The sequence below is a fragment of the Dipodomys merriami genome, unplaced genomic scaffold (assembly GCF_024711535.1).
Source record: "Dipodomys merriami isolate MVZ:Mamm:240054 unplaced genomic scaffold, mDipMer1.0.p SCAF_5, whole genome shotgun sequence".
Taxonomy (NCBI): domain Eukaryota; kingdom Metazoa; phylum Chordata; class Mammalia; order Rodentia; family Heteromyidae; genus Dipodomys; species Dipodomys merriami.
The window spans coordinates 45,223,822-45,250,452 of NW_027206068.1; the positions used below are offsets into that span (position 1 = coordinate 45,223,822).

The following is a 26,631-nucleotide window of genomic DNA, read 5'->3' on the forward strand; positions in this document are numbered from 1 at the left end:
CCCATCCTGCTGTCCTGTGCCCTTTCTCGCCAATACCACATTCAAGGTTCTTGTCTCAGTGTAATGGTTCTCAAAGAAGTGAGACTCTTGTGTAGTACTGGATTAACTTTAAAAAGCCATCACAGGGGGTGGATTAACTTTAAAAAGCCATCACAGGGGGTGCCCGTGGCTCACACCTGTAATTAGCTACTCCGGAGGCTAAGATCTGAGGATTGTGGCTCAAAGTCAGTCTGGGCAGAAAAGTCTGTGAGACTCTTATCTCCAGTAAACTACTCAGAAAAAGCCCAAAGTGGTGCTGTGGCTCAAGTAGTAGAGGCTAACCTAAGCACAGAGACTCAGGGACAGCACCCAGGCTGAGTTCAAGCCCCAGTACCAGCAAAAAACAAAACAAAACAACAAACCACAACAACAACAACAGCCATCGTCACTCCATGGGTTTCCCAGAGGGACCATGTCTCTTTTCCTTACTCCTACTTGCCTTTCTCCCACATGGTGCTGGGGACAGTGTTAGTTGAGTAAGATCAGCACCAGGCATGTGGTATTCAGGTAAGGGGTAGGTTTATTCAGTAGACCTGCTGGAACCAGGACAGGTTGGTCCTCCAGGCCACTGAGAAAGGCCTGGGAAAGAGAGCTGGGAAAAAGAGCTGGGAAAGAGAGAGAGCTGGCAAAGAGGGAGAAAAGAGCTAGAAAAGAGAGAGTCTGGGCCTGGGCTAGGCCTTATCTAGGGTATGGGCGGAGAAAGGTGTGGCCACATCAAATTCAGATGTGACCTCTTCCAGGTGTGCCAGTTGCCTGGGTAATGCAGATACTGGGTGGAGACTTTGCTGTGAGGAGGGTGGAGTCTGCTGGCTATCCAGGAGCAGACCTTACATTAAGTACTCAAGTCTTGTTTGTGGAATGATTGCAAATCCCAGATTTTCAACCACATCGGCCATAAGTTTCAAAACAAATTAAAAACAATCATCTACACTAGAGTGTGTGCGTTAAGATCTTGAAGACCTTATGCAGGCACTTGGAGGCAACCCAAGACCCCAGGTTCCCAAATAGCCAATCCAGTGGGCAGGCTCGATGGGCGTGGCTTGGAAGGAGGCGGGACAGAGGGCGTGACCTGAGACGTGTGCGGGAGGCGGGGCTTACGGCGCAGCGGCCCCGCCCAGGAGCGGGCGGCTCCGGGGTGAGGGCCGGGAGGAGCTCGGGGCCTCCCCAGGCCAGGCCCAGGCGCTGTGCTGTGGTCTCGGTCTCGGCCTCGGCCGGTGGCCCTGGTCACGGACCACGCCGCCGCGGCCGCCATCTTGCCCGCGTCCCAGCTCCGCGGCGGGAGGGGCATTGCTTCCAGGCCGGAAGCGGCTGCGCGGCGGCCGCGCCGCCACCTCAGGTCAGTGACCGTGACTCGGCCACGTCTCGGTGGAAACAGTGGTGGCGCCTCCGTGAGGGGATCCGGGAGATCGCGGGGAGAGAGGCGCGCGCGGCGGCGGCGGCGGGCCGGGGCGTCCTCCCAGCCTCGCGTGCTCCGCGCCGAGGGATGAGGAACTCAGGGCGGCGGCCCGGCCTGGGCGGGAAGAAGCCTGCGGGCTGCCCGCGCCGCGCGGGGACCTCCTCTCGGGGATCTCCTCCCGGACGCCCCAGGCCGGGCCGGGCCGGGCCGCACTGCAGCCTCGCCGCGTCCCTGCCCCGGACGGGAGGCGCAGCCAGGCGCCGCGCGCGTGGTTCCCGGCGTACCCGGTTCTGCTCGTCCTACTCGATGCTCCTTCAGGGCCTGTCACCGGGAGAGCTCGGTTGTTAGGGGTAATGAACGTGCCGTAAGAGGACGAATGAAGCTTCTTCGCTTTGCCGAAACTGCTTGGCAAACGAGTGCTTGTGTGGGGCTGGTGAGTTTATTGTAAGGAGAACTTGGCTGTGTACAGGGCGTCTTGAAGGTGGTGACATTTCTGGAGGCAGGTGACTCTCTGTGCTTTTTTATTAGAGTGTTTTGGACTGTCCAGTAACCACGTGGGGTGAAGGTGGGCGGTAAGTGAAATGTACACACCGGATTTCCCAGACCGCGCCTGCGCACACACGTAAAATTTCTTAGTAATTTTGTATGGATTACATATTGACTATTTTGATAGGTTAAGGAAAATGTATGTTTAATTCCATTTACTTCTACAATTTCAACATGGCAGCTAGAGAATTTTAAATCAGATAGCTCACACTATAGTTCTGTCCGTACTGTAACACATGCTGGGGTGACAGGGTTCACATGGCTTGCTTTTGCTGATGAGCCATTAAAGGTTGTGAGCAGTTGTTAAACTTGAAGGTGACAATCCAAATATAAACTGTAATTATTGCACTTCCTCCACAACCGACTTTTTAGTGTCTAAAGCATTTGGAACCAGGAAAAAGGGGTAGTGATACTAATGTCTGTGTGAAGAAAAGAGTTCATTTCATTTTATTGTCAAAACTTTGAGCAGGAAGTGAGATAGATTCTTACTTGTATGGTCTTGGTGTGTGAAGGGACTTGCTCTGGGGATCTAAGCTAGTCAGTGAGTGATTTCAGAGTTCTGTTCTCTCTTCACTAGATTTCTGTATCTAGTTAGTTGTGTGTGTTCATGGACAAAAACCCATCTATATTGTGTATTACATTTCCTTAGAAAATACATATAGATGCAGACTAACTTTGTAATGTGCATCCTATGCAGAGGCATGAGACCCACTACCTTGAAATTTATAATAGTAAAAAATATGCATTTTCAGCTTGTATTGGGCCTTGCATAGCAGCTAATCTAGGATTAGAAGTTGACAGACCTTTCCTAAGAACCAAAATATCTGGTCTTTGCTGTAGTCCCTTTTTTTTTTTTTTTTTAAGAAAAATCTTTGTTGTTGTTCGTGGGGCCTGAACTCTGGGCCTGGGTGCTGCCCCTCAGCTCTTCAGTTTAAGGGCTAGCACTCTACCACTTGAACCACAGTGCCATTTCCAGCTTTATCTGTTTATGTGGTGCTGAAGAATCGGACCCAGGGCTTCATGCATGCAAGACAAGCACTCCACCATTGAGCCACCTTCCCAGCCCTTTAGTCCCATACTGAATGCAGATTTGTTCCTTTCTAATTTTCAAGTTCAGTGATACTGTGTGAGTTTCTGTAATAGGATTTTTATGCATAGTAACACATATTTTAAGGGCATTGGTAGCATCAGAGAAGTGCTGATGATTCTTTGTTGAAAGACAGGTAATCAAATGATTTGCAAAGCTATATTAATTTTGAGCTGGGCTTTTTGAGTGGAATCTATAGTTTTCTTACCACAGACCATTTGTATAAAGGGTGGAGTTGAGAGATGGAAGCCTAGACTCAAAAATGTTTATTTTAGCCAGGTGCTGGAGGCTCACACTTGTAATCCCAGCTACTCAGGAGGCTGAGATCTGAGGATCATGATTTGAAGCCAGCCTGAGCAGGAAAGTCTGTGAAACTCTTTATCTCCATTGAACTACTCAAAGCCAGAAGTGGTATTGTGGCTCAAGTAATTGAGCACTAGCCCAAGCAAAAGAATCTCAGGAACAGTGCCCAGGCCCAGAGTTCAAGCCCCAGGACCAGCAAATAATAATAATAATTATTATTATAATAATAACTGAAGTGGGGCTGGGAAGGTGGCTCAGCGCTTGCCTTGCATGCATGAGGTCCTGGGTTTGATTCCTCAGCACCACATAAGCAAAAAGAAAAAAGCCGGAAGTGGCGCTGTGGCTCAGGTGGTAGAGCCTTGAGCTGAAGAGCTGAGGGACAGCGCCCAGGCCCAGGGTTCAGGCCCCACGACCGGACCCCCGCCACAAAAAAAAAAAATAACTAAAGTGTTTATTTCAGCATTTATCTCTTAGTGAGATAAATGGGCATATCATGGGATTATCTCCAAATAAGAGGTTTTCTATTATGTGTATCTCTTTTTACATTCCTAAATTTTCAAGGATTCTTAAATTTTGACTGTACATCATTACTTTAATGCAAGGATTACCAGATCAGGAACTTCACCTGCTCCTGTGTACTGCTGTGTTCTAGCATGTAGAGCAGTGATTAGAACATAGAAGATGCTCAATAAACAGATATAGAATAAACAAAGGGCAATGTTTTAGAGAAGTCCTCTTCGTGGCTCTTTTCCATCATTGGCACCAGTTATTTTGGTCCTCATAATTAAATCAGTGGAAGCATGAGGGAATTTGTAATACTTGGAAAGGGAGTTATGGGAAGCATTAGAGGAACCACTTTTAATAAGCATCCATTTTACAGTTATTAGCTATGTATCTAGAACTGATAGAAGTACAGTGGAAAATAAAAGATTTCATCTTTTTAAATTCAGTTTATAATAGTCTCATAGGAAAGAGTACTGTTTAGTAACAGTATGTGTAAGCAGAGGATATGAGCATTCCATCCACAGGAACATTTTGCAAAAGGTATGTGATTGAAGAGCGGTAAATTCTAGTAACTGAAAAGTATAATGTAATTGGAACACAAAATGCAAGGAACATGGCATGTTAGGAGGCCAGAGTAGCAGGTAGAGGCCAAAAATACTGAGAATTTTCTAAGTCAGTTGAGTCAAGTATGTGTTGTAAAAAGATAACTTTGTTATTAAAGAAGCTGAGTAGAAAGATGTACGAATTGCTAAGTCAGTACCACACACAGGCATATTATACCCCTTTATATCTTATGAAGCCAGTCTGCAGTCTTGAAACCATCCTCAGTATAGTAGAGCAAGTAGTAGCCTGAGTTGACCTAGGATTAGGAAAAGGCAAACCCAAAAATTGTAAAGGAAATGACGAAATTAAAGGTGCTAATAAAAATATAGTTGAAATGATTGATCCTAGACTTCAAAATAAAATGAAGCTTTTGTTAAGATAAAAAATGAAGCAATTATATTTGAATTGTATTATTTAGTATTTTTTAAATTAGGAATCTACCAGGCTTTATCTCTGATATTAGGAATAAATGAATGAAGCAAGTTCATACTCTGATAACCTGGTTATACCAATACCAGTGCAATGAAAATTGTACATGTGCTTGGGAAGTGAGGGGAACACTCGGGCTTTCTGTACTTGCTTGGCTTTTTCCCTCAAGGCTGGTGTTGTATCGTTTGATTTGCACCACAACTTTGATTTGAACCAAAACTTTGTTTTGGTTTGTTGGAGTCTCTTGGATTTGTTTGCCTGGGCTGACTTTGAACCTAGATCCTCAATCTCAGTCTCCTAAGTAGTTAGGATTACAGGCATGAGCCAGTGGTGCCCAATTGTTTGTTCATTTTGAATCTAAGTTATCACCGCTTGCTAGACATTAAACGTTTAAATATTTGTAGCTAGCCTTTATTTTTATTTTAAAACATTATGAGAATAAGGTGTATGATTCAAGTAGTAGAGCCCTTGATGACTGCCCTGGTGTAGTCCCAGTGCCATCAAAAGAAAGGAAGTAAGGGAGAAAAGCATTTTCAAGTGCTAGAATATTTAGCTTTTCAAAATCCCATGTTAACACTTATTCAAAGTTTATAGAATTGAAAACCAAGAGTCTCTAATGTTCAGTGAATTCATTTTTCCAAAAGGTATTATGTGTGTACTGCTGGTCATACTAGGATGATTTTAGATAAAACACAATTCAGCATTTTTTGATAATTATATATTTGTTTTCTTATATATTATAAAAGATATAAGTACATAATACCCATGATTTATGGACATCATAATTAAAGTTAATTTCCAGATTTAAAAAATGTATCCCTTTAAAGAAAGACATAAAAATTCAAGTGGTACCTGAATGACTGAGATTATTTAGGAAATACTAATTCAGTCCAGCTCATTTATTCTATAGATGAGAAGACCTTGCATAACCAGTAGCAGAGTGAGGAATTCAGATTTACTCAGTACATTGCACTATTTATGCAATTATTCAAGATATTTTTGTTAACATTGAAGAAGAGGGCTGGGAATGTGGCTTAGTGGTAGAGTGCTTGCCTGGCATGCATGAAGCCATGGGTTTGATTCCTCAGTACCACATAAATAGAAAAAGCTGAAAGTGGCAATGTGGCTCAAGTAGTAGAGCTCAGGGACAGATCTTGGGCCCTGAGTTCATGCCCTAGGAATGGTTCCCCTCAAAAAAAAAAAAAAAGGAAGAAACCTGTGTTAATTTCTTTTTGTACTCTAAATTTGTATTGTCCATATACTGGCTACATGTGGCTATTTATATTAAAATGAGTTAGAAGTAAATAAAGTTTAAAATTTGAACCAGTCATACTTATAATGTTCAGTAGCCACATGTGGCTGAGAATTCCCATGTTAACACAGATATGTGTTATTCTGTCATTGAAGAAAGTTCTGTTGGGCAATGCTGCTCTGACTATTGCTTGGGAACCTGATTCATAATGTTTTTTTTCTCTTCTTCAAAGGAATGGTAATTATAAATTTACTTACTTCATTGATGTTATTATAATCCCTGAGGTTAAGTTGAAGGTATTAATAACGGTACAATTAAGATAATTGATCATGGGAAATAAAGCCAGGATGGGGTTCTCAGATTCATATTAGTTCATTTTGTTAGAGGAAGTAGTTGTTCTCTTTTCTCCTTTTTTTTTTTAATCAGTAAATATCATCTTGAATTCATGGGTGATGGAGAGAAGAAATTCAAACATACTTTAAAAGCAGTTCTTGATTTCTTAGTATTTTATTCAATGTAATCATGTTTTATTAAATTTTAAACTTTTCTGTTTTTAAACACTTGCAGTGAATGGACCAGACTGGACTCTCTGAGCACATTAATAAACATGAGTAGTACCAAACCTGACATTTTGTGGGCACCGCACCAGGTTGATAGATTTGTTGTATGTGATTCAGAATTGAGCCTTTATCATGTGGAATCTACTGTGAATTCAGAACTCAAAGCTGGATCTTTGCGTTTATCTGAAGACTCTGCAGCTACATTATTATCAATAAATTCAGATACACCTTATATGAAATGCGTTGCATGGTATCTCAATTATGATCCAGAATGTCTCTTAGCAGTTGGACAAGCAAATGGTCGAGTTGTACTTACAAGTCTTGGTCAAGATCATAATTCAAAGTTCAAAGATTTAATAGGAAAAGAATTTGTTCCAAAACATGCACGGCAATGCAATACTCTTGCATGGAATCCACTGGACAGTAACTGGCTTGCTGCAGGTCTAGATAAACACAGAGCTGACTTTTCAGTGCTAATATGGGATATTTGCAGCAAATACACTCCTGATATTGTTCCCATGGAGAAAGTGAGGCTTTCAGCAGGTGAGACTGAAACATCATTATTAGTAACAAAACCTCTTTATGAATTAGGACAGAATGATGCTTGTCTTTCTCTCTGTTGGCTTCCACGAGACCAGAAACTTCTCCTTGCTGGTATGCATCGTAACCTAGCCATATTTGATCTTCGGAATACTAGCCAAAAGATGTTTGTAAATACAAAAGCTGTTCAGGGGGTGACAGTAGACCCATACTTTCATGATCGTGTTGCTTCCTTCTATGAAGGCCAGGTTGCAATATGGGATCTTAGAAAATTTGAGAAGCCAGTTTTGACTTTGACTGAGCAACCAAAGCCCTTAACCAAAGTAGCATGGTGTCCAACTAGGACTGGTCTGCTTGCCACTTTAACAAGGGATAGCAATATTATTCGGTTATATGATATGCAGCATACACCCACTCCCATTGGGGATGAAACTGAGCCTACAATAATTGAAAGAAGTGTGCAACCTTGTGACAATTACATTGCTTCCTTTGCATGGCACCCAACGAGTCAAAATCGAATGATAGTTGTAACTCCTAACCGAACAATGTCTGACTTCACTGTTTTTGAAAGGATATCTCTTGCCTGGAGCCCAATTACATCATTAATGTGGGCTTGTGGTCGTCATTTGTATGAATGTGCAGAAGAAGAAAATGACAATTCTTTAGAAAAAGATATAGCAACAAAAATGCGCCTCCGGGCTTTATCAAGGTATGGACTTGATACAGAGCAGGTGTGGAGAAACTACATTTTGGCTGGAAATGAAGATCCACAGCTCAAGTCACTCTGGTATACTCTGCACTATATCCTTTGTGGCTTGAATTTTCTGAGATAAGCTAGATAGAAATATCCTTGTGTTTGCTGAAAGGCCAGATTGTACATATGCTGAATATAGGTTACATAATACTAAAATTATGACGTAAAATTGTTCAGAACTTGAAAAACTGCTTTGTAGATTGTATAGGAGGAAAAATGTGTACCTTATTGGATGCCTGTTACCAATAAGCTCCTAGTCAGAGTAAATTTAACTTTGTAAGATATTATTATGCATCAGTGTATTTCCTATACATTTAAATACTTATGAAACAGTATACAGAAGACATGGATCAAAAATCTCCAGGAAACAAAGGATCATTGGTTTACGCAGGAATTAAATCAATAGTAAAGTCATCTTTGGGTAAGAAAATCCATTCCATTTTTTCAAGTATGTTTGTAATTTTCGTACTAATATTGTGTCCTTCATTTGGTTGAAATTATGACAGTTATTTCAGAATTATGAATATAAAAACCCTTTGTCTTTTTTGGTTTCTGGTCATATATTTTAGGGAATTGTCCATTTATATGCTTAATTTCCTTTTTGGAAAGGTCTTATGCAAGATGATTTGTATGCTGCTGATTGTTACTTTGGATTTTATCATTGCATTTTTGCTCTGATAAATTAGGTCAGGCATGGTGGTATGCCTGTAATCCCAGCTACTTGGAAGGTAGAGAGTTCCCGTTGTGGTTTGAAGCCACGCTAGGCCAGAAGTTTGTGAGAACCTATCTCAGCAAACAAGCTGGGCATAGTGGTGCATATCTGTAATTCTAGCTTCACTGGAGGCATAGGTAAGAGGATTGAGGTCTGAGGCTGACCTGAGCAAACACACAGGACCCTATCTAAAGATTTCCTGAGAACAAAAAGGGATGGGAGTATAACTTAAATGGTAAAATAGCTTGCCTAGGAAGTTCAAACCCTCTTGCCATCCAAACAAAATACCGAAAAACCTATAGAAACCTAAATTACAGAGCCAGGAAAAAGGGTATATTCCTGTAACCCCAGGTAGTAGGGAGATAGAGATTGTATTTCAAGGCCGGTCAAGCAAGAGTTAAACCCTATCTTTTATTTTAAAAAATTTTTAAATTGATATTTAGTTGAATTTTTCTTTTTTTTTCCTATTTTTTATTGTCAAGGTGATATACAGAAGTGATATACAGTTATATAAGTAAAGTAATAAGTACATTTCTTGTCAAATTTGTTACCCCTTCCCTCATTTTTCTCCTACTTTTCCTTCCATCCAACCCTCCTCCCCAAGTTGTACAGATCATTCCAACATACTGTCTTGTGTATATTGTTGTTGCATTGGTTCCTCTCTTGTCCTTTGTCTCACCATTTTGTTGTTCCCCTTCCCTTCCCTAATTCAAATAAATGTATATACAATACCAGGGTATCAAAATCAAATACAGTGACAACATGGGATATACCATAGGGAGAAGAACATACAAAAGAAACAAAAAAATCATAGTACATTAAAAACAACAACAACCAAGAAAAACCCCTTGTGTCCATGTCTTGGAGTTCATGTCACTTAGCATCATTTTATATGGTCATATGTCCATAGCTATTGAGCTATTCTACTTATTTGCTAAGATTATCCTAGACATACACTAATTATTGCAAATAAGAGAAACCATGGGACCTATGTTTCTTTGGATCTGCCTTACTTCGCTTAATAAGATATTTTTTCCAAGTATTTCCATCTCCTTACAAGTGGGGTGGTTGGTGTCATTCTGATGGAAGCATGGAATTCCATTATATATACATTATATATATATATATACACATATATTTATATATACATTATATATATCACATTTTCTTGATCTGTTCATCTACTGAGGGACATCTGGGTTTGTTCCATATCTTAGCTATGTAAACCCTATCTTAAAAAATTCGCATATGATTAAAAGTCATACTTTAATGATATATTTAAAACCACAATAACATTGTGTTTCTTCATTGATAGCCATAGCATAGTCATTGAACTATGAAATGATCTCTGAGCAACCAAAATACAATTCTTTAAAGTGATAATAGTTTAAAAGTAAGTGATTGCATATTTAGTTTAAAAGTAAGTGATTGTATATTTAGGATACACAGGATTGTGGGTTCAATTCATAACTCTAAAAATTGGGTTGTAAATGTAGTTCAGTATAGAAAGCATACCCTGGGTTCAGTTACACACACACACACGGAGATAATTTCAATTTTAAGTGTAATTATTTAACTATTTCTGAATTTCCAGAATAACTCACTGAAACTTTTCCAGAAAGCAATCAGATATAATTTAAGATATGTATTAATATGAAGCCAGGCACTGGTGGCTTATGCCTATTATCCTAGCTACTCAGGAGGCTGGGACCTGGGGATTGTAGTTTGAAGCTAGATGGGGCAGGAAAGTTTTTGAAACTCTTATCTCCAGTTAACCACCTGGAAGTGGAGATATGGTTCAAGTAATAGAATACTAGCCTTGAATGAAAAAGCTCAGAGATAGCACCTGGGCCCTAAGTTCAAAAGCCAGGACTGGCACAAAAAAAATTTAAAAAAAAACACTAACATGAATAATTTTAGGTTTATGACAATCTGTCATCAACATAATCAAAAAATATTTCTAAGTATGATTTAGATACAGTGAGAGTTTAGGCTTACGCCATGAACTATATTCTTTTCAAGTATATAGATTTAAGTAAATTTTTTAAAATGTATGTTTGTGTAGTCTTATGTGAAATTCTTAGTTTTGTTTATGTATAACCCTGTGATACCTTCTGCAGCCTGTCTGAAGCTAGTCAATTTTGGACATTGTATTAGATTACAGTAGCATCATTTGCATGGGTGAGAAATCTGGTCACAGCCCAGTTGGGCCCTATGCTCAGAGTCTAACAAGACTAATAAAGATGTTTTCTAAGCTGTATTTCTTTTCAGACCTGAGTATTTTTTCATATGAATTTGGTTGATGGCAGAATTCAACAACCATAGATAGATAAAGTTTGTAGGAATGAGATCTTGAACACAGATTTGGCTTAAAATAATGTGGTGCTGCACATCTCTATATTAACCATAGGGAAAGAGGAGAAAGGACATGATACTTAGGATGAATGAGTTGGGTGACCAGAGGCTAAATGGCTGAAGATTTCTTGCAGTTTCAGGAGTAAGATAGCCATTTTTGTTTGTTTGTTCTATGGCCAGGTGATATCCTAATCTCCTTCGTGGCTGTTCCAAGTTTCTTGTCAAAGGGCCTTCTCAGAGACTATGTCACCAACATGGTAGCTTCTGCTTCTTCAGGTCTCCTTCACAGAGATCTCCTGTTACTTCTCTTACTTTTAGATCCTCTTAAAGTCAAGCCTTCACAATAATCTCCCACTAATTCAAAGTTAGCTAAGTACTCTGAGTTACATCTGCAAAATTATTTCACTCATGCTGTATTTTATGGTGTAGAAGCAAGTCACAGGTTTTCCCTGGTATAAAGAGACAAGGTTTATACAGAGGTACAGTTACCAAGAAGTATAAATCATGGAGACTTACTTGCATTTCTGCCTGTAACTATCAAATTGAGTTAAGAATGATAAAAACCTATTTAGGGCTTAGGTTGTGGCTCAAGTGGTAGAGCACTTGGCTAGCAAACATGAGGCTCTGAGTTTAAATCCCAGTACTGACCAAAAAAACCTTACTTATAAAGTTTGCAAAGAACATAGTTAACTTATTATCTTTTCACTTTAGTAATTACCTTAAACTTTCAAAGTACATTGAGGCCTGTGATCCCATTTTTTCATGTGTTTGTACTGTCTTGTAGCATTTAACAATATGGTCAACAAAGATGGTCCATCTTTCTCATATTGTATGACTGCACAGATATAGAAGAGAAGATAGAGAAAGGAGAAATAAGTCAAGACCATTTCTGGATCTTGGGCAATAAGGATTCATTGTAAACACAACAGTCATAAGAAGCCAGGCATGGTAATGCACATGTATAATCTCAACACTCAGGGGAAAGCAACAGGGAAGATTGGGTTTAGTGAGTTGCAAAGTACATCATCATGCAGGGCACCTTGTCTGTTTTGTTTGCAAGGAATCTCTTCAGCTTAATATTCAGTAGAAGTTCCCTTGACCTCTTCCTTCTCTTGTTTCAGTGAGCAAAGAGATTACTGAAAGTAAATTAATGAATAAAATATGCAGCTGTAAGTTAAGAGCTACATGTAGGAAATAGAGGAAATGATTTGTGAGTTAGGTAAGGTAGTAGATACATGTATTTATTTATATTAGAATGTCAGGGAAGCTTCTCTGAAGCAGGGATTCAGTCCATCTGAGCATTCACTCTGATTCTCTTAGCTGTTTGCTAACTCAATTATTTTATGTAGAAACACATAAAATTTTATTTGTGGCATATGCCATTTTTATGCTATCATAAAATTGTGGTCATGAAGTTTAATATTTTAAATATATTGGTGAAATTCATCTATGTAAAACTGAAAATAAATGAAACAACATAAAATGTTTTCTCTTTTTAGGAATGGTGGAAAGCAGCAGACATAATTGGAGTGGGTTGGATAAGCAAGCTGATATTCAGAATTTAAATGAAGAGAGAATCTTAGCTTTGCAGCTTTGTGGGTGGATAAAGAAAGGAACGGATGTAGATGTGGGGCCATTTTTGAACTCTCTTGTACAAGAAGGGGAATGGGAGAGAGCTGCTGCTGTGGCATTGTTCAACTTGGATATCCGACGAGCAATCCAAATCCTGAATGAAGGGGCATCTTCAGAAAAAGGTATTAGGTTATATTCTAAGAATTGGCAATATGTAGAATCCTTTAAAGACACTGATCATTTTCATATATCTGTTTCATCAGTTAATATTTTTATGTTTTTTGTTGAAACCAGAATAGTACTATATCACAGCAAATGTTAGCCTGTTGCTTTTATTCATATACAGATTTAGGTCTATAAAACTAAAGGTGTAAATGTCATTTTAATAATATGAGAAGTTTTCTAATTTTGTAGTGTTTTTCTTTTTAAGGCAATTAATATATGCTAAAATATATTTAAAGATTTAGGATTACTTCAGTTTGTAAGTGCTTTTTTGACACACATTTAGATGTTTTCAGTGTGTTCTTTCTCTATTTCCTGGTTGTTGACTGACTCTTTGAAAACTAAGTGACACTTAGATCAATAAATTAAAGGTATGTAAAAACATACTTTGGTCTGCAGAGATGCTATTGCTTGAATCTATTAATAGAAACTTATATTCCATGTAATATTTTTCTTAAAATAAATGTGATTTTTTTCCTTTCCTTTTTTTTTTGCTTTAGCATTTTTACCAGAGGATCTCTAAAAATCAAATCTTAATCTAAAGCTTCAGGATATTTTCTTATCAGAACCATTTTCAAATAAAAACATACATACTTGCACTTTAGGAATTGAAAATGGTAATGTTTTACCCAGATTGGCATCTTTTCCTTTTCATTTGCTCTAACAAAAGCCTTTTCTCTTTGAGAATGTAGCAGATGACATGTGCCAATGGGAAAAAAGAATTAATGTTTAATTTCTAGGATTCCATTTCTAGACAGACATTGTAGCTCAGTCATAAGTAGAGTGCTCTGTATCTGGAAAATTTGGCAGTAGATTTAAACACCCATATTACAGTAAAAAGAGTCATTCTAGTGACTTTAAAAACTTGATTAAGGACTGAAGAACAGACTTGAGTTTAACATTCCACTTAGAAATGAATTACTCTACATGGAGCCCAAAGAGATTTCTTCCCTAATTTTTATGTTTTTATTTTTAAAGACAATGGAGAAGGTAAAGAAGGTAATAAACGCAAAGTAACTTGTGGAAAATATTTGTAAAAATGATAGTGAGTCTGTTAAAAACATAAATCGCGAGATGCCAGTTTATTTAGAAAAGAATTATTATAATCAAGTAACAGAGTAAAGAACCCATGGGGTGGTAGATGCCTGTAAAAATCCCACCTAGTTAGGAAACAGGTAGGTGTTTTGCAGTTCCAGACCTATCTAAGAAAACTAAAGCAAATATGACTAATGGACAGACATAGCACAACATGTAGTATATTTGGTTCAAAACTGCAGTACCAAAAAAGAAGAGGTAGAGGAGAAAAACAGTAAGAACACTGTAATGAATATAAAAAATACTTAGAAAAAGTTTAACTTAGCTTTTCTCTTTTGAAGCTAAACTTCGATTAGCAGCCAGAGAGCTTACGGCCATATTAGAATCTCCCTATCAGCCTTATACACTGTGAATTGTAAATGTTTAAAACACTATCATTAATAGTTAATAAATGCTTGATGCAAATACATGTAAATCCAATTCTGTGAAAATTCTGATAGTTCATTTTGTCCTAAAAATTACAAATATGCAATAATTGAAATACTGAAATATTTTTGTACTCTGTGGTTGACACTGATATACCTAAGTGAGTATGTTATATATAGGAAAATAATTTCTAAAATAACAGTCCTGAGATGCAATAGTACTATCAGTGCTTTGAAATAGCTCAGCATAAATGAGCTTATTGGTATAGTTGGCAGTGATCCTGATAGATAGATTACTTTTGTTCATTTAGCTACCAAATAATAACATATTGTATAAGAAACTGCCTGTGATGAGAGCTTGAAAATTAAAAGACATATTGCTTCACAGGATTTGCAAATATGCATATGAGCTATTTGCAAGAGTGGAAAGTTTTTCATTACAGTCATCAACTTTCCAGTTAAAATCAAAACCCTTATTTTAGTAAGCTCATTTTTCCAGAGGTAAAATTCACCTCCTAATTTCTGTGCTTTTAAAGAATATTGGAAGCAGGTGGTAAGTTTTGATCACTTTGATTAGCTGGCTATTTTTAATATGCAGGAGATCTGAATCTCAATGTGGTAGCAATGGCTTTATCAGGTTATACGGATGAGAAGAACTCCCTTTGGAGAGAAATGTGCAGTACTCTACGATTACAACTAAACAACCCATATCTATGTGTCATGTTTGCATTTCTGACAAGTGAAACAGGATCTTATGATGGAGTTTTGGTAAGCTAATTTGTTTCCCAAGATCATCCTTACAATTAAGGTTGGAGTTTTTAATTGTTAAAATTTTCAAATGCTAAAATATTCAAATGTTTTTATAGTTTGATATATTTCAGTATATTATAATTTTACATAATATAGATGTGAAACTATAGTTTAAAATATAATGTTAAGCCAGGTGCCAGTGGCCCATGCCTGTAATCCTAGCTACTCGGGAGGCTGAGACCTGAGAATCATGATTCAAAGCCAGCCCGGGCAGGAAAGTCCATGAGACTCTTATCTACAATTAACCACCAGGAAACTGGAAGTGGTGCTGTGGCTCAAATGGTAGAGTGCTTGCCTTAAGCTGAAGAGCTGAGGGACAACGCCCAGACTTGTTCAAGACCCATGACCAACCAAAAAAATTAAAAAAAAAAAAATATATATATATAATTTTAAACTATAATTTTAAATATCCAACTTTGAAATTTTTTGAGCCTTTCTGTTGAGTGTTATTATCAAGCTAGAGATAACTAATGGATATCAAACTGGGTTTACTTTTATATAATTTTGTTAGTATAGTTTACAGGTATGGAAAGAATATGTTATTCTTTAGCTTAGGAACTGACCTCCAAAAATCAACTATATAAACAATATATTTGCTATTAAAATATGCAGTGTGTGTGTGTGCACATGCATGTGTGTGCATGTGTATATGTGTGCATGCATTTATATGTTTGGACTATGTACTTTGGGCTAAGTAAACAAGTTGTGATTGATGGGTCACTTTTGCTTTTTGGTCAGTATGGCCACATCAACTTTTCTGAGTGAACATTTGTCATTTTCAGACATGTTCCTGTTTGGAAAATAAATTATGATTGTAGTACCTGTATTGGCTTGTTTAATTATTTGATAGTTTTATTTTTTTTTTTCCTCTTCTGCTTTAGCCACCTATGGCCACATTACACATAGCTTTATTACAAAGTGAGGAATGAAATGAGATTTGCTTAGTGGGTTTCATTTGTTGGGTTTTAGTCCACACATTAGTGATGTACATTTTACCACTGGACTTTTTTTTTCTAGTAATAAGGACTTTCTATATTGTTCTATATTATTTCATGTTTGCTAAAAAATTATTAAGTATTTCTTGTAAAATATACACTGTTGATTAATTGATAAAATGTCAATCCCTAAGAATTTGTAAAACATTTTATTGGGGTATCTTGTTGAAATTTTTTAACTCCCTACTTCTTTTGTTAACAGAAGACAAATGTATCTTGAAGAGATAAAATGATACTTTCAGAAGGTGGTAGAGAATGATGGAGACTAGAAAAAGCAGTGAGGTGCTAGAGAAGTAAATTGGTTTAATATTAAATTTCTGTATTTTAAGTTAAGAGACCTGTAAAAAACATTTTTCCTTTCTTATGCCCAAAAGTGATAGCTAAGAAGGAAAGTCATATAGCCAGGCTGTTTCAAGAATATATTTAAATATATTTAATGTGTGTATAGCTACTGTTATTAGCTTGCTAATGTTAAATTGCAGCAAGATAGTGAAAAGTACTAAATTGGGAAGTCAGATAAAAGACCTGAGTCCCTGCTCTACTACAGTTACCTTAGCCATCCAATTTTTTTTATTATATTTTTGATATCTAGGTTTTTCACCTATGAAATGTGAGATACTATTTGTATCCCTTTCCAAATTGTAGTACATGTAACTGAACTTAAGAGTTTATTCCTGTTTGGTGGTAGAATCATATTTTATAATTGAGTTGTAGGGCTTGAACTCAGGGCCTAGGTGCTGTCACTGAGCCTCTTTGTGCTCAGAGCTAGCACTCCTCCACTTGAGCCACAGTGCCACTTCCAGTTTTTGAGCAGTTAATAGGAGATAAGAGTCTCCCAGGGACTTTTCTGCCCTGGCTGGCTTTGAATCTCAATCATCAGATCTCAGCCTTCTTGAGTACCTAGGATTACAAGCGTGAGCCACTGGCACCCAGCTTAAGGATCTTTTAAAGAAGAAAACTATCTCATAAAATGGTGTCATTGGAAATTAGATCCATTTGCCACGTTTTCATTATTTTTTTACTAATCATAAAATTAATTGGACCACCCCAAATTTATAGTAAACATTTTTCAAGCTAATGTTTTACAGTATTGACAAATATGTACAAATTGATCACAGTGCTGCTGAAAATTGTACAATGGACCATGTATGTAACAACATTTTATTTTACACCCTAATATATTTAGAGTTATGAATTTTAAAACCTGGTTAATTACTTTATATTTATAAAGATGTGTTGCCATTCTTTCTAACTTCTGTACTGGTATACCTAGTTCACAAAATTTCTAGACTTGTGTTTAACTTAGCCAGTTTCCTAGTTTTCCTGAAATTAACTTTTATGATAGAATTATTATATGAATCTTAGTTGATATGCTGTACATCAGTTACATAATTGAACAGACTTTTTTCCTAAACTAAATTCAAGGACAATACCCTAGGGTGAGTTTCCTGACAGTTACAGCAGAAAAGGCAATCAGTGACTCTTCCAACTTAGATACAATAATTTTTTAATACATTTGAGAATATCTACAAAAATTTAAAACTTGCAACATGTAAATTTTAACTCCTGGCCTTTTCTATTTCTAGTATGAAAACAGAGTTGCAGTACGTGACAGAGTGGCATTTGCTTGTAAATTCCTCAGTGATGTTCAGGTAAGAACTGCTTTAATTCCATGTGTTAGGCAAATAATATTATCAATTATTTTGAGAATTTTAATTTTTATGCACCTCTGAAGTTTACATATAAGCTAAGAAGTAAGGTAATTTATTTGATATATTCTGTAAACATCATAACTAAATTTGCTGCTTAGAATGTTGATTTAATACTGTTTTTGCTCTTAGTAAAAAGCTTAGTTAGCAGATAAAAATGTTAAACTCACTTATTTTCAGTATAGAAAACAGTAACTGCTGTTAGTGGAGTGTGAGCAATGCACATAACAGCACTACTACTACTTTAATAATGATAAAAGTCAGGGGGAGTACTGAGGAATCTTGACTGGAATTTGAGATGGGATATAGTCAGGAAGAACATAAAGGAAATAGTTGTAGTGGTGATTTTGAAGTTTTCTTACAGCACAGATTTTCTGGTTTTATATACTACTATGATAGATAATACGAACTTTACAGAAAAATGAAAACATTTCTCTCTCTCTCTCCCTCTCTTTTTCTTCCTCTCCCTCTCTCTCTCCCTCTTTCTTTCTCTTTTTAATTGGTTGTAGGGAGTGAGCTTGGGTGCTGGGTACTGTTCCTGAGCTTTTTTGCCCAAGGCAAGTGCTCTAACACTTTGAACTACAGTGCCAGTGCCACTTCTGCTTTTCTTCTGGTTAATTGGAGTTAAGAGTCTCATGGACTTTCTAGCCTGGGCTGGATTTGAACCACAATTCTCAGATCTCAGCCTCCTGAATAGTTAGCATTACAGGCTTGGGGCAGCAGCACCTGGCTACATTTCTCTTTAAGATAGTAAACCATTTACGGTATTTTTGTTGAATAATTGTCAACATAGAAAATGTCTTACTTTAAAAAATTATTTTAAATGATGTGGATCTGACATTGAAATGTGTAATAGATGGCGTTAAGAGAGTTTGGTCATGGGTTTTTGTTTCAAAATGTTTCCATTAGGAATGAAATTGTCCCAAATGCATTACTTTAGAGAAATCATTTTGAATTTTTCCAGTTAAATAGATACATTGAAAAGTTGACCAATGAAATGAAAGAGGCTGGAAATTTGGAAGGCATTTTGCTTACAGGCCTTACTAAAGATGGAGTGGACTTAATGGAGAGTTATGTGGACAGAACTGGGGATGTTCAGACAGCAAGTTACTGCATGTTGCAGGTTAGTGAATTTTCAAAACTGGTTAAAAAAAATCTTAAACCACATTCTTCCTGCTGTATTCCTTGAGGGAAAAGTGAGCCTACACTTTTGTTTATTTAGGACCTTTTAAAGGTATTTAATTTTGACATAGTCAGTTGATCTACTTGTCTTACATTACTGTTTTGTCCTTAAGTTCCCTCATTGAGTTGTCCAAGTTTTGCCTTTTACTCTGAGAGGTACCAGTTTTCACTGAACTTGAACTTTTTCATACCATGCTCAAATAGAACCAAGAAATATATTCATGTTTTCCAATTGTTGACAGACATCTGTCCTTTCTCTGATCTGAATTAGTCTTATGTTGTACCCCACTTAACTCAGTTTCCCATTACTTTCATGAGGATGATTTTCTCCTATTTTTTTCCCTTAGTTTTGCTGCCCAGTAGAACTAGAGTGACTAAAACCAGAGTTCTGACAAAAGTTGACTTCTTGTTGGAAACAAGATAGTAATTCAAAGTATTTCCCTTAGATTTCCTAACCCCTACAGCTAATCTTATCCTTTTATCTATCAGTGCTTCCTCTTTCCTGCCTTGTTTTTGTGGCAGCTGAAAGCCTGAGGTGTACTTAGGTAAGCTTAACAAAATGGCCAAAATACTTCCTTCCTGGTCCTTATATTTTGTTACTGTAAAACTGTGGAAGGCCAAGTCCTTCTAATTTGGTCATACTCTAAAATGTTTCCTTTGAAAATCATGTTATTGGGGTAGGTCTGAGAAAGACTCTCAACTATGAATAACCAATTATTCCATAATTTATCCTTATGGTCATGGAAAGATAGGGAAGAGATTGAAGATATCTGGTTTTTCTTTGTTTTTTAAAAAAATTATGCTAAGGGCCAGGAATGTGGCATAGTGGTAGAATGCTTGCTTAGCATACATGAAGTCTTGGGTATGATTCCTTAGTACCACATAAACAGAGAAAGCCAGAAGTAGTGGTATGGCCCAAGTGATAGATCCTTGAGCAAATAAAGCTCAGGAACAGTGCCCAGGTTCTGAGTTCAAGCCCCAGTTCTGAAAAAAAAAAAAAAAATGCTGGAATTGTGTGCTACTTTAGTACTTCTGCCTAGTGGCCATATTTAAGACTGAAGTAGATACCTACTTTTTTTTTTTTTTTTTAAAGAAATAAGATTGTTGACTTGAGTTTTTCACATGTCCTTTTACCTAAATTTAAACTCTAGTAATTGGAATGAATAATTAGTTTAATAGATGAAAGACATACTCTTTTGAAGTAAACATCTAATGATAGATTATCTTTATTAGCTGTTAAAAGTTTCCTCTAGGCAAAATATTTAACCAAGTTTCCTTTGATAGTTTTTTTTTTTTTGTCTTTCCTTCAGTAGTATTATGAAAACTGGGATTCAAACCAAAGTCCTAATTGTAACTGGAGGTAGACTTCCTCTGCTTTTCTCCACATTGTAAAGTATAGGAGGATATCCAGATGAGCTATAAGCCATCTGTAAAAACCCAAAACAAGCATAGATGAAATGTGGAATGTCAGTGCTTAAGAAAAACAAACTTGCTTTTCAGTATGGCTTCTATGCAGAAGAACTAAGAAAATTTTTGATTTGGTTTAGGCTTTCTTATTTTTTAAGACAACAAATATATGTTTTAATTAAAGGCAAAAGAAAGAATGAATAGATTTAACTTACAGATAATAGGTATTCAGATAGATAAAACAGTTAACAAAGTTTGTGGACCTGGAGGTATATAGAAGTGAAACAAAAAAATTTATACCATTTATACCATTGTTTATTGCCTTCAACCAGGAAGGTGAATTGTTTTCTCTTGGTTCCTAAAATTTAACAAGTATGATATGTATAACACATGTTTATATCGTTAATGAAAATCAGTTTAAGGTAAAGTAATGGAGGTTCATTACTTTATCTGGAGTGTTATTAGAAGCCAACTTTGGGAAGAAAGGAGGACTGTTTTTTTGTGACTCATACATAATGCAAAATACTCTTGTTTTAAGCCAAGATACTTTAAACAATTGAATAATAATAATTCTTGATTTATTTTTAGGGTTCACCTCTAGATGTTCTTAAAGATGAAAGGGTTCAATACTGGATTGAGAATTACAGAAATTTATTAGATGCCTGGAGGTTTTGGCACAAACGAGCTGAATTTGATATTCACAGGAGTAAATTGGACCCTAGTTCTAAGCCTTTAGCACAGGTAAGTACATGGTTTTAGATCAGATTAAATAAAATGGTTACCTTTAATTTAGTGAACTATTATTACCTGTGCTATTACTTTTGTTAATTGGCTAGTCTTGATTGAACATTGCTCTTCCATTTTTGATCTTCCATTTTTTTTTATTCCACCTTTCCTAAGACTTATAGGTAGCTTGAGTCTCATAAATAAACCACAGATGGCCCAGAGGATCTAATGAAAGTATAAATCCTAAGGCTCGTTGAAGTTATCCAATATTTGCCAAGTCCTTTCAGAATTTAAACTAGTACATAATCTTAGAACCTCCATCTGTTTATTGTTTTTATGTATGATTTGGGCAGTAGAGTTGGATTTGGGATTTTTTTTAAAAAATTAACAGCATACACATATTTATGTGTTTATTTGCACATGGAATTATTTTTCTTTTAGGATTAGATGTAAAAAGATATGAATTATCACATAAGATCACTGTATTAGTTAAGACATGAAAATGTAGGTTATCCTCAACTTGAGCACTGGATGGTGCTATTTTCTTATTTTAGGAAATTGAAATTTTAGTATGCTCATATTGAAACAACCAGGGTATTGGTAAAACAGTATTATGTTAAAATGTATGTAACTATCTATATAAGTGATTAAGAGCTGACGAGTTGACAAATGATCAGCTTTATTTGCTGTTACTTTCAAATTTTAACAAACAGTACAAAATTCTTGTTTTCTTTTTATCTTTGAAACAAAACATTCTCTTTGTAGGGAAATTTTGTTCAAATTATATCACTGAACTTTAGCTGGGATGTTTTGTGATAGCCAGTGTGAATTCTAATGTTCTTGATAGTTCAGATATGTGTTTTCACTGTATTTGATGTTGGTATAATTTGGGGAGGGGAAGGGAAAACAAACAAAGTGTTTAAATAGTGATACAAGTGATCCCATTGCAACAATGAGATGTACAAGGCGTTACGTCAAAAAAACGAACTTTAGGATGGGAAGGGGAAACAGAGGAGGAGGCTACAATGCTTGATAAGAAATGTACTCATTATCTTGCCCATTTAATTGTAATTCCTCTGTACAGTATTTTCACAATAAAAAAAAAAACAACGAACTTTACCACTTTGGCTGGGGGGGGGGTAGGGGAATGATGGGAGGGCAGGAATGGTAAGGGGAAATGAAGGAGGAGGCAACAATGCTTGATAAGAAATGTACTCATTACCTTGCTCATATAATTGTAACCCCTCTGTATGGTATTTTCACAATAAAAAAAACTTATTAAAAAAGAAATGTTAGGTTCAAAATTTCCTGATTTTTCTGCCAACATGAGTATTAGGAAGATTGTGACTAAGTAAAGGTAGCAGAAAGGAAGTACCCAAGTAGTATAATTGTTAAGTGAAGATTTTAAATGAGAGCTTGTTATACTTCAAATGAATCATTTGCAATACAGAAAAGTTTGCAAAGTTATCTAGACAGTCATGATGGTGCATACATGTAATCTAGCACCTGAGAGATTGAGGCAGGAATATCATGAGGTCAAGACCAGTGGGGACTACATAAGGAGATCCTATCTCAAAACAACATTTAAAAATTGATTTTGTAGTATAAAACTTGCATATGATTACAGTTTGCATTTCATTCATTTCTCTTTTCGTATATTTTATAGGTGTTTGTGAGTTGTAATTTCTGTGGCAAGTCCATCTCCTACAGCTGTTCATCTGTTCCTCATCAGGGTAGAGGTTTTAGTCAGTATGGTGTGAGTGGTTCGCCAACAAAATCTAAAGTCACAAGCTGCCCAGGATGCCGAAAACCCCTTCCTCGATGTGCACTTTGCCTCATTAATATGGGAACACCTGTTTCTAGCTGTCCTGGTATGACATAAAGGCACAAAATGTTTTTTTGAATTCAGCCTGTTCATACATAATTGATTTAGTAGTGTAAGTCAATAATTTCTAAGAAAAAGGCATTTTATGGACTTATTTTTGTAATCCTTCTAACTTACAAAATCTATACATTGAAAGTAAAATTTATATCCATGATATCTTAGATAATTTCATCAATGCTGACCAATTTAAATTTTTTAAGAAAAGCTAAAAACTAATCTTATGATTTTACCATTTACTTGTCACTTTTGTGCTAGTATTAATTGAAAATTTGTCTTTCCTATGTCTGTTAACAAATCATGCATTACAGAGCAGCTTTGGATAGTCTCAAAACACTTTGATATTTCCTCTTATTTCATCTACAGATCCTAACTGAAATCAATAGAAGAAAGTATTAGCCTAGGAATGTGGTCCTTTAGGTTTTGGTGTTGCTTCTAGTAAATAGATGTCTTTTGAATGGCTGGAAATATTGATTACTTTTTACTCATTTGTGATAAGCATGGAAAAATTTTGAAAATAGTATATAATAAATACAGTGTACCTATTGACCAGGAATATTCTACCTATTTACCTAACTTAAAATTGATATCTTAGAAAAAATGTAAATCAAAATATTCTGTATATTCAACACACCAGTATACAAAATGGGTTTAATAGTATCAGAGTATCTGTTTTAGTTCCATGATATTTACTCTGTGACATTGAGTTACTTTAGCTATGTTAATATAAGGTGTTAGACTGTCAATCTAATAGTACTTAATTAGACCTAACAATTTTATTTTTATATCTTTATAAAATTTTAAAATCTTTTATTTGATCAGTGTCCAAAATTAATAGAATCAGTATTTTCAAAGCACAGGTTACATAAACATGCATAATGTAGTGTTATATATATGTAATCATATGATACAGCTCACAAGACATAGATTAAAATTATATTGTTAAAGTTTTTAACAATTTGTATCATATAACTTTAAATTTACATACATATATGTGTATACATATCATATATACATATTATATACAGTGATAACCAAAGAAAAATGTGGCTCCTTACCTTATTCTAGTCCATACCAGTACTTTTGGTCATTTTTCCTTGCCTAGTGACACCTTTTTCATCCTCTCTAAAGGTAACCACCATCCGTGTTAATCATTCTCTTGCTTCTATGTATAATTTTTTCCACATACTTAGTTTTGTTTTTGATTTGAATTTTATATAAATGATAGAAAGTAGTACTGGGTATTAAATTCAGAGTCTCATGTTTGGTATGCAAGTGCTTTGTCACTTGAGCCATGCTCCCAAATCCTTTTACATTTCTTTTTTGTCAGTCATGGGATTTGAACTCTGGTCACTGCCCTCAGCACTTCAGCTCAAGGCTAGCACTCTACCACTTGAACCATAGCGCCACTTCCAGTTTTCTGGTATTTTATTGGAGATAAAAAGTCTCATGGACTTTCCTGCCCGGGCTGGCTTTGAACCATGATCCTCAGATCTCAACCCCCGGAGTAGCTAGGATTACAGGCATGAGCCGCCAGCACCCGGCTGCTTTTCATTTTTCAGATATCTCTCACTTTTGCCTCAGGTACCTTTTGAGAGAGTATCACTAAGTTTTGGCTGGGCTGGTGATGAGTTTCACTTCTGTTTTTACCTCCCAAGTACCTAGGATTATGGAAATTACTGACTTACCTGTTTTAGTCAACATTATACTTGGGGTGGGGGGGTTGTTGGCTTGTTTCAGTTATACTTGAACATAGCTATTCTACTTAGGATTTTTATGTCTGTTCAGGAGGGAGATTGGTCTGTAATCTTTCTTACTTTATCTTTGTTTGTTTTAGCAAAGGTTTATGAATGTGAAGGGTTTTTTTCTTTTTGTTCTTGTTTAAAAGAATATATAGTTAGAATTATTTGTACCTTCAGTATTTGGTAAAATTCACCTGTAAACTGGGCCTGGTATTTTCTTTCAGAAAGATTAAACTACTACAAAGTTTTGGATTCAATTTTTTTTTAGTGGTAATTTACTTTTTATTTTTTTACTTTTATATTTTTTTACTTTTTATTTTTTGTTGGCTATATACAAACATAGGCAAAATCCTATGATTTAATATTTATTCAACTTAAACTGTATCTTAACATTAGAATTATAATACCAATGTGATGTATAATTTGTTTTGAATATAGTCATAGAAATATTATTATGAACTTAAAATATTGTGACATGGCTGCTAATAATGAACATCTTCTTTTCCTGTAGGTGGATCTAAATCAGATGAAAAAGTGGATTTGAGCAAGGACAAGAAATTAGCTCAATTTAACAACTGGTTTACATGGTGTCACAACTGTAGGCATGGTGGGCATGCTGGGCATATGCTTAGTTGGTTTAGGTAATGAGTACATTCCTTCTTCAATAAGCTTAGAGTTACAAGACATAAAAAGGTGGCCTATTAAATAGTTCAAGTTATTATTGTAAGCTATTAATATCTAGTCAAAGGACGAATTTCTTTTTTACAGTCATTTTATTAACAAATTTTAGAGTGTATGTTTCTGTACTATATAATCTTAAACTAAAAATGAATACTTATATAATAGAAGTACTTATGGATTAAATGTTTGAATAGCTTCATTTGGGGAGATGATGTGTTCATAGCTCTTTACAAATGACTGAATATTCTGTAGTTTATCATGTAATGGAATACATGTCAGATTATTAGATTATCTTTTGTAAATGAGCTTGGTGTGTAGGTATAAACAAATAGAATGGGGACTCTCAAAATGAAACTTTTTTTTTGTTTTCTGGTAATGGGGCTTGAACTCAAGGCTGTGCACTCATTTCGCCTGTTTGTTAGAGCTCTACCACTTGAGCCACACCTCCAGTTCTGGCTTGTTGCTGGGTAATTAGAGATAAGAGTCTTTCAGATTTGCCTGCTGGGCTAGCTTCAAACCTCCATCTTCAGATTCTTGAGTAGCTAGGACTGTAGTGTGAACCACTGACACCCTGTGTAAGACTGTACTTTTATTTTGAACAGTGCCAGTCATGCTGTGCTCTTCATTATTGTAGCATTCACCCGCAACTTATTAAACTTTATTCACATCCCTATCACTTTCCCAACTGTAAGTAAGCTATATACACAGAAAAAAGAGTCATTCATATTTAAGTCATGTTCTTCCCTAAGTTCAGCTAAGTAATCATTGAAGATCTGAGGTTTCTAAGATGCCTTTCCTCTGGGATTAATACTTTTCCAAATGCCATTTTGGAAACTTGAATTATAGATACATACCGAGAGATAAACAAATGAATGTGTGAATGTGTAGTTTGGATTTTTAACTGTTACTTGATTTTTTTTTTTTTTAAGGGATCATGCGGAATGCCCTGTGTCTGCGTGTACATGTAAATGTATGCAGTTGGATACAACAGGGAATCTGGTACCTGCAGAGACTGTCCAGCCATAAAATGTTTCACCTAAAGAGAAACCTTCAAGTGGGAAATTTTCTAATGGATGTCCTTCATAGCTCAGAAATATACCTCAGAACAAGTCACTTATGACTTCCCGATATTGGGAAAATAAATCATTCTATCAGATCAGCAA

At 36.1% G+C, this 26,631-nt stretch overlaps 1 protein-coding gene across 2 annotated transcripts; it reads left to right on the plus strand.

Annotated features, from left to right (window-relative positions):
• The first annotated feature begins 1,170 nt into the window (after positions 1–1,170).
• Mios (meiosis regulator for oocyte development) lies at positions 1,171–26,631 on the plus strand. 2 transcript variants are annotated; one of them, XM_069996551.1, is made up of 11 exons: positions 1,171–1,375; positions 6,727–8,060; positions 8,336–8,434; positions 12,580–12,834; positions 14,933–15,102; positions 17,726–17,791; positions 18,813–18,971; positions 21,026–21,178; positions 22,830–23,034; positions 25,299–25,428; positions 26,398–26,631. In XM_069996551.1, exons 2-11 carry the CDS (start codon positions 6,767–6,769, stop codon positions 26,492–26,494), a joined length of 2,628 nt encoding a protein of 875 aa, XP_069852652.1. In that variant the 5' UTR covers positions 1,171–1,375; positions 6,727–6,766; the 3' UTR covers positions 26,495–26,631. The 2 variants fall into 2 exon arrangements, with proteins under 2 accessions (XP_069852652.1, XP_069852653.1); XM_069996552.1 differs by lacking the exon at positions 1,171–1,375 and adding an exon at positions 1,670–1,868.

What these genes read in the sequence shown, in the direction of transcription:
- Mios (XM_069996551.1), top strand. Translation starts at nt 6,767, where the DNA reads ATGAGTAGTACCAAACCTGACATTTTGTGGGCACCGCACCAGGTTGAT. An exon ending in GATCTTATGATGGAGTTTTG is followed by an intron (nt 15,103 to 17,725) that starts GTAAGCTAATTT and finishes TTCTATTTCTAG; the next exon opens with TATGAAAACAGAGTTGCAGT. An exon ending in CAAGTTACTGCATGTTGCAG is followed by an intron (nt 18,972 to 21,025) that starts GTTAGTGAATTT and finishes ATTTATTTTTAG; the next exon opens with GGTTCACCTCTAGATGTTCT.